The sequence below is a fragment of the Somniosus microcephalus genome, chromosome 1 (genome assembly GCF_052327205.1).
Source record: "Somniosus microcephalus isolate GS21.2 chromosome 1, FLI_Smic_1.0, whole genome shotgun sequence".
In the NCBI taxonomy this organism is placed as follows: domain Eukaryota; kingdom Metazoa; phylum Chordata; class Chondrichthyes; order Squaliformes; family Somniosidae; genus Somniosus; species Somniosus microcephalus.
Genome location: NC_140987.1, coordinates 259,384,125 through 259,398,907, shown reverse-complemented (window position 1 = coordinate 259,398,907; position 14,783 = coordinate 259,384,125). Strand labels below are relative to the sequence as shown.

Below are 14,783 nucleotides of genomic sequence, written 5' to 3'. Positions count from 1 at the left end.
TTGTTCCCTCCCTAGACATCTTTCCTGAAGAGACTTCTTCATGCGTTCATATTCATCCCGCTCTTCCTGGGTTTCCTGCCAATCCTTCACTAATGACCTCGTTTGTGATTTCAATACTTCTCCTTCCCTCGGGGATTGATTGATCAGGCTATTCAATCCTTCTACTGGAGCAGCTGTTTCAACATTCTGCTGTTCACGTTGACGTGATTCAGCGTACTTTTGGCATCCCTGTAAAATCTGTGTTGCAACCTCAGCTATTTCCATAACTTTTGAGAGCTCCGAACTCCTTCCCTTTGAGGATTGAAGCTCGTGTTCAGATTGTTCCCATTGTAGAGCCTTGTCCTTCAGCATATGAAGGAGTTGGCTGACCGTTAACTCTTCCACGGGAACACTGTGGGTCAGAGTCTTCTCCATTTCATCCACCTTTTCCTCCAATGCTTTCACCTTCTTTTCCTCTTGTACTTTGGCTTCCAGCACTCGGAGAAGTTGCGCCTTGATGCTCTCTAGCTCATGTTCAGAGGCCATTCTTACAGTCTCTGTGTTTCTTCCAGTTCCCTTTTCTTCCACTGAACGGATTCCCAGTTGAATCTGTTCTTCAAGTTGTTGAATCTCGGTCATTGCCGCCCCATATTTGTCTTGGGTTTCCTTTAATATTTTTATGAGTTCTTGTACATCTTGTCTTTCAGGTTCTGCCATGTCTTTCACCTCTAATTTCTCATCTATGGATGGAACTTCTACCGATGAGTCTGTCTTGGCCTTGAGCTCATCAAGAATTTCCTGCAGCCTTTGGACTTCTTGCTCATGTTCAACCTTCAGTTGCTCATATGCTTCCACTGAAACTAGCTTTTCAGAGGTTGCCGAGTTAACCCCTTCCAGAATTGTAGCCTGGGCCTGTTCATACTGTTCTTTCAACTTCTCACACTCTGCTTGTAAGGAGTCGTAGAGAAGAACTGGAATAAAATCCTGGCTTCCTGAAGATTCCTCTTCATTTGCTTCTTCCTGCAAATATTCTAACTCCTGAACAGCATAAGGGAGATGTGATCGGTAATTGGTCACGATGGCTCTATGGTCGCTCTCTGCTTGAGCTAGCTGCTTCTGTTGTCTTTCCAGATTCTCCCATTCGGTGTCATAGAACTTTTCCATTGTTTTCATCTCTTGTACGAGACGGTAACTCAATTGTTCTAATTGTTGTCGTAATTTGAAATAAGTTTGAGTCCGAGCTCGGTGTTCTTCCGTCATGGATATGTCCGTAACTTGAACAGGCTCAGAATTTTCTGTCGAACTAGGTTGTCGTTGTTCGGTGGAGTTCTGTTCTGAAACTTTGTTCTTCTCTGGAGCATAAGCCTTTATGCATGCCTTCGTTTTTCCAACCTTCGTCGGCAAGTCCATTTCAGCCTTGTCTTTCATATTTGGGTTGGTCTTATCGTCATCCGTTTCAGAATCTGAGCTGATTGTCTGCACCGAGTCCTCACTCGTTATGGCTTTTAGATAGTGCCATTCCATGTCTATTTTCTTGATCCACTCCCGTCCTAGAAGTGGTGGTCCTCCCTCATGTAGTACGTATAAGTTCATTCTTGGGTGTTCTTTACCCCATCTCTCACTTTGACTCTTATCTTTCCCATGGGGTATACTTTATGCCCCGTGTATGTCTGCAATACGAACTTGGTATCTCTTAAGGGTATATGTGAGAATAGCCGGTGGTAATCCCTTCGATTTATGACTGATAGAGCTGATCCAGTGTCCAACTCCATTTTCACTTGGATTCCAGCTATTTTTAGCATGACCCAGATAGTTTGTAGGTCAGCTTCCTTACTCACATTGTGAATTCTCAGACTACCCAGCTCCTGGCCGTTTGGGTCTGAGTCTGAATTCTGTTCGTCTGAACTCTTCTCAGCCACCTTGTGTACCTTGTTGTACTTTTCCTGTGATGGCTTCCTTTGGTTGTTGGTCCTTTGGTTGTTGGTCTTCTTCCCTGACCGGCATACCTTAGCTATGTGACCCAGTTTGCCACATTTCCTACATTCCTGGTTCTTAAACCAGCATTGGTTCTGGTCGCGTGTTGTCTTCCCACAACGATAGCATTTTGTTGTTGTCGAGGTAATTTGATCCACACTTAGTGCTGCTGTCTTTAGCTGCATTTCCGCAGTTCCCTTCGCTGCGGCTTCGTGCGATGCTGCAATAAGGACAGCCCTGTCAAGTGTAAGGTCATTCTCTTCGAGTAGTCGCTTTTGCGTTCCTTCCTTTGCCAACCCGCACACGAACTTGTCTCGCAATGCCTCTGTCAGATTCCCTCCAAACTGGCAGTATTTCGCTAGTCTACGCAGTTCGACCAAGTATTCTGCGTTGCTTTCGTCTTTCCGTTGCGTTCTTGCATAGAATTTGAATCGTTCCGCCAACATCAATGGTGTAGGGTTCAAGTGGTCCTTCAGGACAGCCACAGTATCATCGAAAGTCTGATCCGCCGGTTTAGCTGGTGCTAGTAGATGCTTCAAGAGCCCGTATGTCTTTGCGCCCATCGAGTTCAGCAAGGTTATAGCTTTGTCATCTTCTTCTATTTTATTGGCCTCACAATAGATCTCAATGCGTTCCACGTACGTGGCCCAGTCTTCTACTTCGGAATTAAAATCGTTGATGTTACCACGCTTAGGCATCTTCCTCTCTCTGGGAACAACACAAGTATTTCTTTAAATTATTATTTCTTTTTTTTCCCCTAAGATGGCGGTTTTCCCGCGAAAATGGCGGTTTCCCGCTCTTATCTTCTCTCCCCGCCCACTTCAATGGCGGTTTCCCGCTTCTGTCTTCTTCCCCGCCTAATGGCGGCTTCCCGCGTTTCTTCCCTGGCGGGAGGGGTACACTTTCCCCACGGGCGACGGCCGCTGGCTTTCAGGTTCACAGCCTGCGCGTCGGCTTCAAGGCTTTCCCTTTTTTTTTATGGCAGGGCGACCGGCTCTGGGTACCCCGTTGACGGCGAACAGGTTCAGCCGCTGGGCTGGCTCTCGCACAGTTCCCCTTGCTCGGCTCTGTCTCTCTCCCGCTCGCTCGGCTCGACCGGCGCTGGGTACACCCCATTGACGGAGGACAGTTCAGCCGCTGGACTGGCTCTCGCACAGTTCCCCTTGCTCGGCTCTGCCTCTCTCCCGCTCGCTCGGCTCTACCCGGCGCTGGTTACACCCCGTTGACGGAGGACAGATCAGCCGCTGGACTGGCTCTCGCGCAGTCTCCCTTGGTCGGCTCTGCCTCTCCCGCTCGCTCGGACCCCAATCGCGCCTCCCAGCCCCTCGCAGTCCGGTGCTTCTCTCCCCGGCTGCGGCTGAGTTTCTCTCTTCCCGCGCCTACGCTCCCGGTCGCAGCGCTTCGTGGCTTCGGTCACCGCCCGGCTTTTCCCGCCGGTCGCGGTCTCTCACGACGCCGTTGGACCCGACTTTTTGTCCGGCTCCTCTTCCCCCTCGACCGTGGTCGAGTGCCCAGCCCTTATCCTCCGGCTATTCTTTTCACTTTCCCTTACTCACAGTCACCGTGGCAGAAGGGACAGTCAGTGCCTGTTGCTGATGGAAGTTTTTGTCGCTAAAGTCTTCCTCCTTTCTATTGCTGCAGCCTTGAGTTTTCTCCCAGCCGAATGACGAGGGCGGTTGCCTCTTTTCGACGCTCTTTCGTTGCTTTGAAATTATTGTTGCCGCAGGGTACGATCGGACTCGTCGCCACTGTAAAGTCTGTGGGTTGTGCAGTTAATTACGACACAGACTTCAGGAGTAACATACAACAGGACTTTTACTATTCGAAGGTCAGGGCGAATCTGCCCTATAAATCATGCCACAGCACTTATATACCGGTGTGGTCACCGTCGGTATTACCGTATACAGAAGCCAAACAAGTAGTGCCACACCTAAAATAGTTCTCTTAAAGGTGAACAGTTACATACAATAGTCTCTTAAAGGTAGACGGTTACATACACTACACTCGCCTGCAGCTTCACTCCCACTGGCCGCTTGAGGGCCCGTCTCCTCAGCTGGTGAATCATCATCTGAAAGCAGGGAGGTACAAGAGTGGCTTTAGCATGAGGACAGGGTGACAGTAAGGGAGGAATGAGTGCAGCGATTTAGTAAGTTGGATTGAAAGTGTCAAAGGTTGGTGTTCTGAGGTACAAGTGGAAGGAGAGAGGACATAAAGGTGATGACCTTACCATTGCTGTCCAGAACGGGGTCGGCCTCTCCAGTGGCGATGGGACTGATCACCCGGCTTGCCACAATCCTGTGGATGTGCTCCTCAAGATCGCTGAGGGGTTGCAGCTGAGGCCGCCCTCCACCCGTCCATTGCTGCTGTCTCCTATTATGAGATAGCTTGGCCTGCAAGAAAAAGGATGTCGTCTGAGTAAATATACAGCCATGGTCTTGTCTGCTGTGCCTCTCATAGGTGAATAGCCCTTACTGAATGCAGCCATGGTCTTGCCTGATGTGCCTCCCATAGGTGAATAGCCCTTACTGTATGCAGCCATGGTCTTGCCTGATGTGCCTCCCATAGGTGAATAGCCCTTACTCCAGGGGTGATAAAAGCCAAGTTTGCAGTCAGAGGCGATAATTAGCGCCAGGCGCTAAACTTTGCGCACGGCCGATAATCGCGCCCCAAACAGGGCAATACTGAAGGTTTCCCTCTTAGACTTTTAATTTACAAGAATAGTACAGCCAACATAAAGATTCCAAATGTAACCGCTACCATCTATATAATAATTCTGGGAGAAAAAGGCTCATTTTTTAACATACAAAAAGAAAATACTGCAGATGCTGGAAATCTGAAATAAAAGGTTGACCTGAAACGTTAACTCTGTTTCTCTCTTCACAGATGCTGCCTGACCTGCTGAGTTTCTCCAGCATTTTCTGTTTTTATTTCATTTTTTAACATAACTGTCTTTCACTGTCTTTGTATATATCACTACTTTAATCTACTTTCTGATGTTTCAGCTGAATGGTTTCTGGAATCCACCAATTTCAGACATTTTATGTTTCCCTGTATCCTGTGAGGAACCACTCCCTCCATCGCATGGCTCAATTAAAGGAACCAGCTACGAATACCAAGGCAGTGTGACTTATCAGTGTGATTACGGCTATGAGTTACAGGTATCCCTTCATGTGATCTTATCGTGTGTGCGTGCGTGTGTGCGTGTGTTAAAATGGGTGTACTGTGGGTCTGTAGTATGCATAACTACTAGATTGGGGTTCCTGCTGTTTTACCCAAATTTAAGCCAGTGTAAACACTGAACATGTTTGTATTTCAGTAACAAAAAGATTCCTGTTTGTATATTGTAATTCTATTTTTGTCCCAACTTATTTAAATATATTTTGCCTACTTGTTCTTAGCTTTTCACTATAACATTCTGGCACACCTTGACCTCTGATATAAAGGGGTCATTTTGACTTTGAGCAATAGTATGTGACTGGAGCTAGTGAGTCGGCAGCCCATTTTACATCATTACGGGCTGCCGATTCTCTAGCTCCCACTATACACTATCGGCCAAAGTCGAAATTACACCATGGTGTGTTGTTGAAGTTCAATCTCTAACGGTGAAAAACACATTATCTAATGGGTTTTCTTTTGGGCTGAGATTCAAATCTTTCTGAAGAATTTTCTCACCATCTATTTACTTGGGTATCTCTGTGCCTTGTACCAACTCTGGCCAGGAAGATGGGGCCACTGCCTCCCGGCCTCCACCACCACCGCTGGTGCCATGAACCTAGTCACCATCAAGGGCATGAGAATGAGGAGAATCCTCCCATTTCCATCTCTTTCCTGTGGTGAAGTAATTGTCCCCCCACGCCCCCCCCCCCCCCGCCCCCACTCAGCACTTCTTCAGACTGCCATGATTCTGAATGAAAGATTAACATGTGCAGGATAAAGGATGAGAACCTGGGTCCTACCTTTGATCAGTGCACAGACTGCAGGACTGCACCACCTAAAATACCATTTGATAGCACTTTCTCATTGTGACACCTTTGTATTGCTCTTCAGGAAATACTTCATTTATATAGTATGAATTCAGGACAACAACATTATAGACTATTCAGCTTAACGTTGGTGGTAGGAAAAATAATGGAATCCCTACTAAAGGAAAAAATAGAAGAATATCTAGAAATCAAAAGTATAATAATGAATACTCAGTATGGATTTCAAAAAGGAAAGTTTTGCTTGATCAAACGCATTGAATTCTTTGAAGAGGTAACAGAGAGAGTAGACAAAGGTAATGTAGTAAATGTAATTTATCTAGATTTCCAAAAGGCCTTTGATAAGGTATCACATAATAGACTATTGAATAAGGTCAGAGAATGCAGAGTCAGGGGGCAAGTAGCAGAATGGATAGCGAGCTGGCTTCAAGATAGAAAGTAGAGATTGGGTAAAGGATAGCTATTCAGAGTGGCAAAAGGTGGGTAGTGGTGTTCCACAAGGATCAGTGCTGGGACCACTGTTGTTCACAATTTATATTAACGATTTAGACTTTGGAATCAAAAGCACAATTTCTAAATTTGCAGATGACACCAAATTGGGGGCGGGGGATAGTCAATACTGAGGAGGACTGCAATAAATTACAAGAAGACATTAAAAAACATGCAGAATGGGCATATAATTGGCAAATGAATTTCAACTCAGATAAATGTGAGGTATTACATTTTGGTAAGAAAAATAAGGAGGTCACATATTACTTGGAAATAAGAATCTAAATGGGGTAGAAGAGCAAAGGGATCTGGGAGTACAAATACACAAATCACTAAAAGTAGTGACGCAGGTTAATAAGGCCATTAAAAAAGCAAGCCAAGCACTAGGGTTTATTTCTAGACAGATAAAATTGAAAGGTAGAGAGATTATGCTACACTTGTATAGAACCTTGGTTAGACCACACTTTGTACACACATACTGTGTACAATTCTGGTCGCCATATTATCAAAAGGATATAGAGGCACTGGAGAGGGTGCAAAAAAGATTTACAAGGAAAATACCAGAAATGCGAGGTTATACTTATCAGGAAAGGATGAATAGGCTGGGTCTCTTTTCTCTTGAAAAGAGAAGGCTGAGGGGTGACCTAATAGAGATCTTTAAAATTATGAAAAGTTTTGATAGAGTAGGTACAGGGAGAATGAGGGTGATTTTCTAAATGGGGAGCTTTCGGAGGCGGGACTCCCACTTGTCGGGTTTCAGTCCTGCCTCCAACAACTTCTGGCCAACCCACGCTATTTTCTCTTGATTGACCTTGTTAAGCCCACCCAACCAATTAAGGGAAAGCCGGTTGCAGAGAAGGTCGATGTATGATGTTTCATCTGTCAAAAATTTTTGACAGATGAATTGTCATCATGTGACAGCTCTGTGAAGTTGTCAAACACTGATATTCTCTGTAGTTTGATGAGGTCTTGAATTCAAAACCTCATCAAACATCTTTCTTTTGCAGAAATGAGGTGATTGTTGCATTGGAGAATGCAACGGTCATCTGTCATCTTCAACGCGGTGGTCCGAGACTTTCCACATATATACCGACTGAAGCCTGCAGAAAGAAACAAAGGTAAGTACACTTTTACTAACACTTTACACTTACCTCAGATACTCACCTCTCCACACTTGCACCCATCACTCACCTCCACAGCACACGTTTGCACCCTGCAGACCCCCTACTCGCCTTGCTGACCTGGCGGGTTTCAGAGCCTTCAGGAAGCCCGCCCTTGTGAGGGCAAAAAGGGGATAATCCTATTTTCTGCCTGTTAGCTACCTGTTAACAGGCAGTTAATAGGTTTTAATCCCTTCCTGCCTCCAAGGAGACAGGACCCGGCACGGGACGGCTACCCGCCTCCTGTAAAGATGGCATGGGGGCGGGTTGGGCACACGCCCCCAAATTCTGCAATTTTCCTGGCAGTCCTGCCTCCATACCCGCCTCCCCAAGATCACACCCAATGTTTCCACTTGTGGGGAAGAGTATAACTAGAGGCCATCAATATAAGATAGTCACCAAGAAATCCAATAGGTAATTCAGAAGAAACTTCTTTACCCAGAGAGTGGTGAGAAAGTGGAACCTGCTACCACAGGGAGTGGTTGATGCAAATATTATAGATGCATTTAAGGGGAGGCTTGACAAGCATATGAGGGAGAAGGGAATAGAGGGTTATGTTGATATAGTTAGATGAGGAAAGATGGGAGGAGGCTCGAGTGGAGCATAAATGCCAGCATGGACTGGTTGGGCAAATGGACTGTTTCTGTGCCTTATATCCTATGTAATCCTATGTAACAACAACAACTTGTATTTCTATAGCGCCTTTAATGTAGTAAAACATCCCAAGGTGCTTCACAGGAGTGTTATCAAACAAAATTTGACACCGAGCCACATAAAGAGATATTAGGGCAGATGGCCAAAAGCTTGGTCAAAGAGGTAGGTTTTAAGGAGCGCCTTAAAGGAGGAAAGAGAGGTGGAGAGGTTTAGGGAGGGAATTCCAGAGCTTAGGCGTAAGCAGCTGAAGGCACAGCCGCCAATGGAGTGGTTAAAATCGGGGTTGCCTAAGAGGCCAGAATTCAAGGAGCACAGAGGTCTCGGAAGGTTGTAGGGCAGGAGAAGATTACAGAGATAGGGATGGGCGAGGCCATGGCGGGATTTGAAAACAAGGATGAGAATTTTAAAATCAAGGCTTTGCTTAACTGGGAGCCAATGTAGGTCAGCAAGCACAGGGGAGATGGGTGAGCGGGACTTGGTGCGAGTTAGGATACGGGCATCAGAGTTTTGGATGACCTCAAGTTTATGGACATCATAAAGTTATTCATTAAAACAATAGCAAAATACTGCGGATGCTGGTAATCCGAAATAACAGCAGAAAACGCTGGAAAAACTCAGCAGGCCAGGGCAGCATCCATGGAGAGAGAAACAGAGTCAACGTTTCAGGTCGATGACCTTTCATTGCTGGCCTCCCCAGTCGTAAGAGAATGTCGGCCTCATGTTCTTTGTTTTCAATTAGTTGCAGGATTAAATCCTGGTGAGAAACTGGGAAAAAAATGAAGGCTTTTTATTATTTTAATATTTTGAAAAGCAAGTTGCACTTACTCCCCATTTCTCACCATTTTGACTTCTTGTTGGGATTTTTAAAAAATTATTCTTAGGATGTGTGCATCACTGGTACAGCACAGATCAGGGATTGCACCAGGGACTATAGCTGGTCTGTATGGCTCCACTACTAACTGGATAATTCGCTCAACACTGGGGGAGTTGTTTTTAATTATTTTTCTATTTGGTTCAGCTACTCGCTGCTATAACCTACTCAGCCAGTGAGGGAGCTAGGTTGCATTTTTAACTAAGGGTTTACAATTTCTAGTGAACAGTATTCTAAGCTTGTCCACTTTAGTGATACAACTTACAAACATACAAAATTGAGGGGCAGGGAAAGACCAGCTGGTCCATCAAGGCTGCCCGAGACCATGATGGCCAGAACATCGCGACTAAACACTTCCTCCCTCCCCACTTCACCTCACCCCCACCACACCCCCCCCCCCCACCCCCCCAACCCCGGCAGCCATGTAATCTCCTGGGAGAGGGGAATAAAAAGGCCAGTAACAACAACAACTTGCATTTATATAGCGCCTTTAACACAGTAAAATGTCCCAAGGTGCTTCACTGGAGCGATTATCAAACAAAATTTGACACCGAACTCCATAAGGAGATATTAGGACAGGTGACCAAAAACTTGATCAAAGAGTTGGGTTTTAACGAGCATCTTAAAGGAGGAGAGAGAGGTAGAGAGGTGGAGAGGTTTAGTGAGGGAATTCCATGATGAGGGAAAAATACTCTGGAAAATTCCTCTCTGACCCCCTCAGGCGATCAAACCAGTCCAGGAGATCACACGGGCCAATGGGTCAGATATATTGGAGCGCACTGCCATTCGACTGTAACATAAAACTGGAATTTTACTAACCGTCTTCGGTAGGTGCAGAATGCTGCTTCTGGGTCACTCTGCTCTTCAGTTATTGCTATTTATTTCTGTTACAGGGCAATACAGAGAGATTCTGCCAAGAGGATGGGGCGTGGAACGGAACGGAAGCATCCTGTAGGAGTAAGTCATTTCAGCCAGGAATCGATTGATTCAGGACTCAGGATATTAGTTGTTTATCCGTTGCTGGCTGGAAATTTTGATTCTGATTGAGCGGAGTCGATTATTTTAATTTGTCAATCGACTGAAGTGAATTGTAAAGATATATAATCGGCATTTAAATGCTGAGAGGCTTTTCCCCCTGGCTGGAGAGCCTAGAACAAGGGGTTATAGACTCAGGATAAGGGGTCGGCCATTTAGGACTGAGATGAGGAGACATTTCTTCATTCAGAGGGTTGTGAATCTTTAGCATTCTCTACCCCAGAGGGCTGTGGGTGCTCAATCATTGAGTATATTCAAGACAGGAATTGATAGATTTTTGGGCACTAAGGGAATCGAGGGATATGGGGATAGGGCAGGAAAGTGGAGTTGAGGTCGATGATCAGCCATGAAATTCAACGCAGAGAGGTGTGAGGTGATACCGTTTGGTGGGAAGAATGAGGAGAGATCATGCATACTAAATGGTACAATTTTAAAGGGGTGCTTGAACAGAGAGACCTGGGGGTGCTTGTGCACAAATCTTTGAAGAGGGTAGGACAGGTTAACAAAGCAGTTCATAAAGTATATGGGATCCTGGGCTTTATAAATAGAAGCTTACAGTACAAAAGCCAGGAAGTTATGCTAAACCTATAGAAAACACTAGTTCGGCCCCAGCTGGAGTATTGTGTCCAATTCTGGGCACCACACTTTAGGAAGGACGTGAAGGCTTTGGAGAGGGTACAGAAGAGATTTACGAGAATGGTTCCAAGGATGAGGGATTACAGTTACGAGGATAGACTGGAGAAGCTGGGGTTGTTCTCCTTTGAGCAGAGAAGGCTAAGAGGAGATTTGATAGAGGTGTTCAAAATCATGAAGGGTTTAGATAGGGTAAATAAAGAGAAACTGTTTCCAATGGCTGAAAGGTCGATAACCAGAGGGTACAGATTAAAGGTGATTGGCAAAAGAACCAGAGGCGACATGAAAAACATTTTTACACGACGTGTAGTTAGGATTTGGAATGCACTGCCTGATAGGGGGTGGATACAGGAAACTTTGTGCTATCCGGAGGTGAGCTATCCGGCAATCTGGAGCCACCGGCAAAAATCAGCAGCCGTTTTTTATTCTTTTGGTTTGTTTTTTTTGCTTTGTTTGAACAGTCAAGCTGTGCAAGGTCTGTAGCTATAGCAACAGCTTCAGCTACAGAGCTTTAGGGCCACACCCGAGTGTTTAGAAGCTGTTGCTAAGCAACAGTGTTTGTTGTCAAATACGGAGATAAGAATCTCCCTATCTCTCAACATTAACTCTGGAGAGTACGGCACTTTTTAGGCAACGGCAGCAGCTCGGTCCCGTGGGTGCCGGATAGCACAAAGTTTCCTGTACATTCAATAGTAGCCTTCAAAAGGGAATTCGATAAATACTTGAAGGAGAAAAAATTGCAAAGATATGGAGAAAGAGCCGAGGAGTGGGGCTAACTGGATTGCTCTTCGAAAGAGCCGCACAGACTCGATGGGCCGAATGACCTCCTGTGCTGTACTATTCTATGATTCTATGGTCTTATTGAATGGCGGAGCAGGCTCAAAGAGCTGGGTGGCCCTATTCCTGCTCCTATTTCTTATGTTCTTATGTTATATATAACTTCAGCAGAACTGCGGCGGAAACCCTGCTGCTGCATGTAAATGAGGATTCCGTTGCACTTATGTCGAAGTTACGGTGTCGGAACAGGAGCACCTCCGAGGAAATTACAGGCATATCTTCGCAAGTCTGATTACCAGCTCCCCCACCCCCCAGAAAAATATGTATATCCTTACAATTCACTTCAGCGGTTGATTGACAAATTAAAATGACCGAGTCCAGTCGCTCAGGAGCGTCATTTCCAACCAGCAAAGGATAGACAACTAATATTCTGAATCAATCAATTTTAATTATACAGTGTAGGAATTAACGAATTCCTACGAATAACGGAGATCAACACAAGAGAACAATTAAACAGGTCTTTACTCAATGGAGATGCCACGAGGGCTGCCTGGGCAGCCCCATGGTTTGTGACGTGACGTCATCGCGTTTACCCGCGTTTTCCTGCGCTCTTAAAGGGGCCACGCCCCGTATATGCAAACTCTATATACAAAACACAGTAATGCCTAACACAATGGTACAGGTTTAGGCTGGTGTTAGAACATCGTTAAAGAGAATTATAGACAGTTAGCCAGAGTCATTCAGTGGTTCTGCCACAACAGTATATTTATGGTGAGATATATTTATCCCAAATATAGTGGCAATGAAATATTTCCACAATTAAGAATGGATGACATTATAAAAAAAATCCATTTCATTCCCAGAGGTCACTCTGCAATCCCGACATGAATAAAATTCATAGAAACATAGAAAATAGGAGCAGGAGTAGGCCATTCGGCCCCTCGAGCCTGCTCCGCCATTCAATGAGATCATGGCTGATCATCCAAATTCAGTACCCTGTCTCTGCTTTATCCCCATATCCCTTGATCGCTTTAGCTTAAGAAATATATCTAACTCCTTCTTGAATATATTTAATGAATTGGCCTCAACTGCCTTTTGTGGTAGAGAATTCCACAGGTTCACCACTCTCTGGGTGAAGAAATTCCTCTTCACCTCTGGGTGAAGAAATTCCTCTTCATCTCTGTCCTAAATGGCTTACCCCTTATCTTTAGTCTGTGACCCCTGGTTCTGGACTCCCCCGCCATCGGGAACATCCTTCCTGCATCTAGTCTGTCTAGTCCTGTTAGAATTTTATAAGTTTCAATGAGATCCCCTCTCATTCTTCTAAACTCCAGCGAGTATAAGCCCAATCGACCCAATCTCTCCTCATACGTCATTCTTGCCATCCCAGGTATCAGTCTGGTGAATCTTCGCTACACTCCCTCCATAGCAAGAACATCCTTCCTCAGATAAGGCGACCAAAACTGCACTCAAGGTGTGGTTTCACCAAGGCCCTGTACAACTGCAGCAACACATCCTTGCTCCTGTACTCGAATCCTCTCGCTATGAAGGCCAACATACCATTTGCCTTCTTAACTGCCTGCTGCACCTGCATGCCTACCTTCAGCGACTGGTGCACAAGGACGCCCAGGTCTCGTTGCACTTCCCCACCTCCCAATCTATTGCCATTCAGATAATAATCTGCCTTCCTGTTTTTGCCACCAAAGTGGATAACATTATACTGCATCTGCCATGCATCTGCCCAATCACCCAACCTGTCCAAATCATACTGGAGTTTCTCTGCATCCTCCTCGCAGCACACACGGCCACCCAACTTTGTGTCGTCTGCAAACTTGGAGATATTATATCTAGTTCCCTCGTCTAGATCATTAATATATATTGTGAATAGCTGGGGTCCTTGCACCGATCCCTGCAGTACCCCACTAGTCACTGCCTGCCATTTGAAAAAGACCTGTTTATTCCAACTCTTTGCTTCCTGTCTGCCAACCAGTTTTCTTTCCAAGTCAGTACCTTACCCCCAATCTCATGCGCTTTAACTTTGCATGCTAATCTCTTATGTGGGACCTTATCGAAAGCCTTCTGAAAGTCCAAATACACCACATCCACTGGTTCTCCCTTATCTATTCTACCAGTTACATCCTCAAAAAATTCCAGTAGATTAGTCAAGCACGATTTATCTTTTTTAAATCCATGTTGACTTTGTCCGATCCTGTCACTGTTTTCCAGGTGCTCTGCTATTACATATTTTATAATGGACTCTAGCATTTTCCCCACTACCGATGTCAGGCTTACTGGTCTGTAATTCCCCATTTTCTCTCTACCACCTTTTTTAAATAGTGGGGTAACATTAGCTACCCTCCAATCCATGGGAACTGTTCCAGAATCTATAGAATTTTGGAAGATGACAAGCAATGCATCTACTATTTCCAGGGCCACTTCCTTAAGTACCCTAGGATGTAGATTGTCAGGCCCTGGGGATTTATCGGCCTTCAATCCCGTCAATTTCCCTAACACCATTTCCCTACAAATACTGATTTCATTCAGTTCCTCCCTCTCATTAGACCCTATGTTCCCCGACATCTCTGGGAGGTTATTTGTGTCCTCCTTTGTGAAGAGAGAACCAAAGTATGTATTTAATTTGTCAGCCATTTCTTTGTTCCCCATTATAAATTTCCCTGATTCTGACTGCAAGGGACCTACACTTGACTTCACCAATCTTTTTCTCTTCATATATCTATAGAAGCTTTTACAGTCACTTTTTATGTTCCCTGAAAGCTTACTCTCATACTCTATTTCCCCCCTCTTAATTAATCCTTTTGTCCTCCTTTGCTGAATCCTAAACTGCTCCCAATCCTCAAGTTTGCTGCTTTTTCTGGCCAATTTATATGTCCTCTCCTTGAATCTTATGCTATCCCTAATTTTCCTTGTTAGCCATGGTTGCGCCACCTTTTTTGTTTTATTTTTATGCCAGACAGGGATGAACAAATTCTGTAGTTCATCCATGCAATCTTTAAGTGTTTGCCATTGCCTATCCACCATCAACCGTTTAAGTAACGTTCCCCAATCCATCCTAGCCAACTCGCGCCTCATACCATCGTAGTTTCTTTATTTAAATTCAGGACCCTAGTCTCTGAGTCAACTACTTCACTCTCCATCCTAATGAAGAATTCTGTCATATTATGATCACTCCTCCCCAAGGGGCCTCGCACAACAAGATTGCTAATCAATCCT

The 14,783-nt window shown here is 45.1% G+C and overlaps 1 protein-coding gene across 1 annotated transcript in view; it reads left to right on the top strand.

Annotated features, from left to right (window-relative positions):
* The window catches only part of svep1 (sushi, von Willebrand factor type A, EGF and pentraxin domain containing 1), a 172,263-nt gene that overhangs the window by 59,638 nt on the left and 97,842 nt on the right, over positions 1–14,783 (top strand). Inside the window, exons 11-12 of the mRNA XM_085984230.1 lie at positions 4,956–5,111; positions 10,001–10,064. Of these exons, the coding sequence (XP_085840356.1) occupies positions 4,956–5,111; positions 10,001–10,064 (220 nt within the window). The remainder of the gene's footprint in view (positions 1–4,955; positions 5,112–10,000; positions 10,065–14,783) is intronic.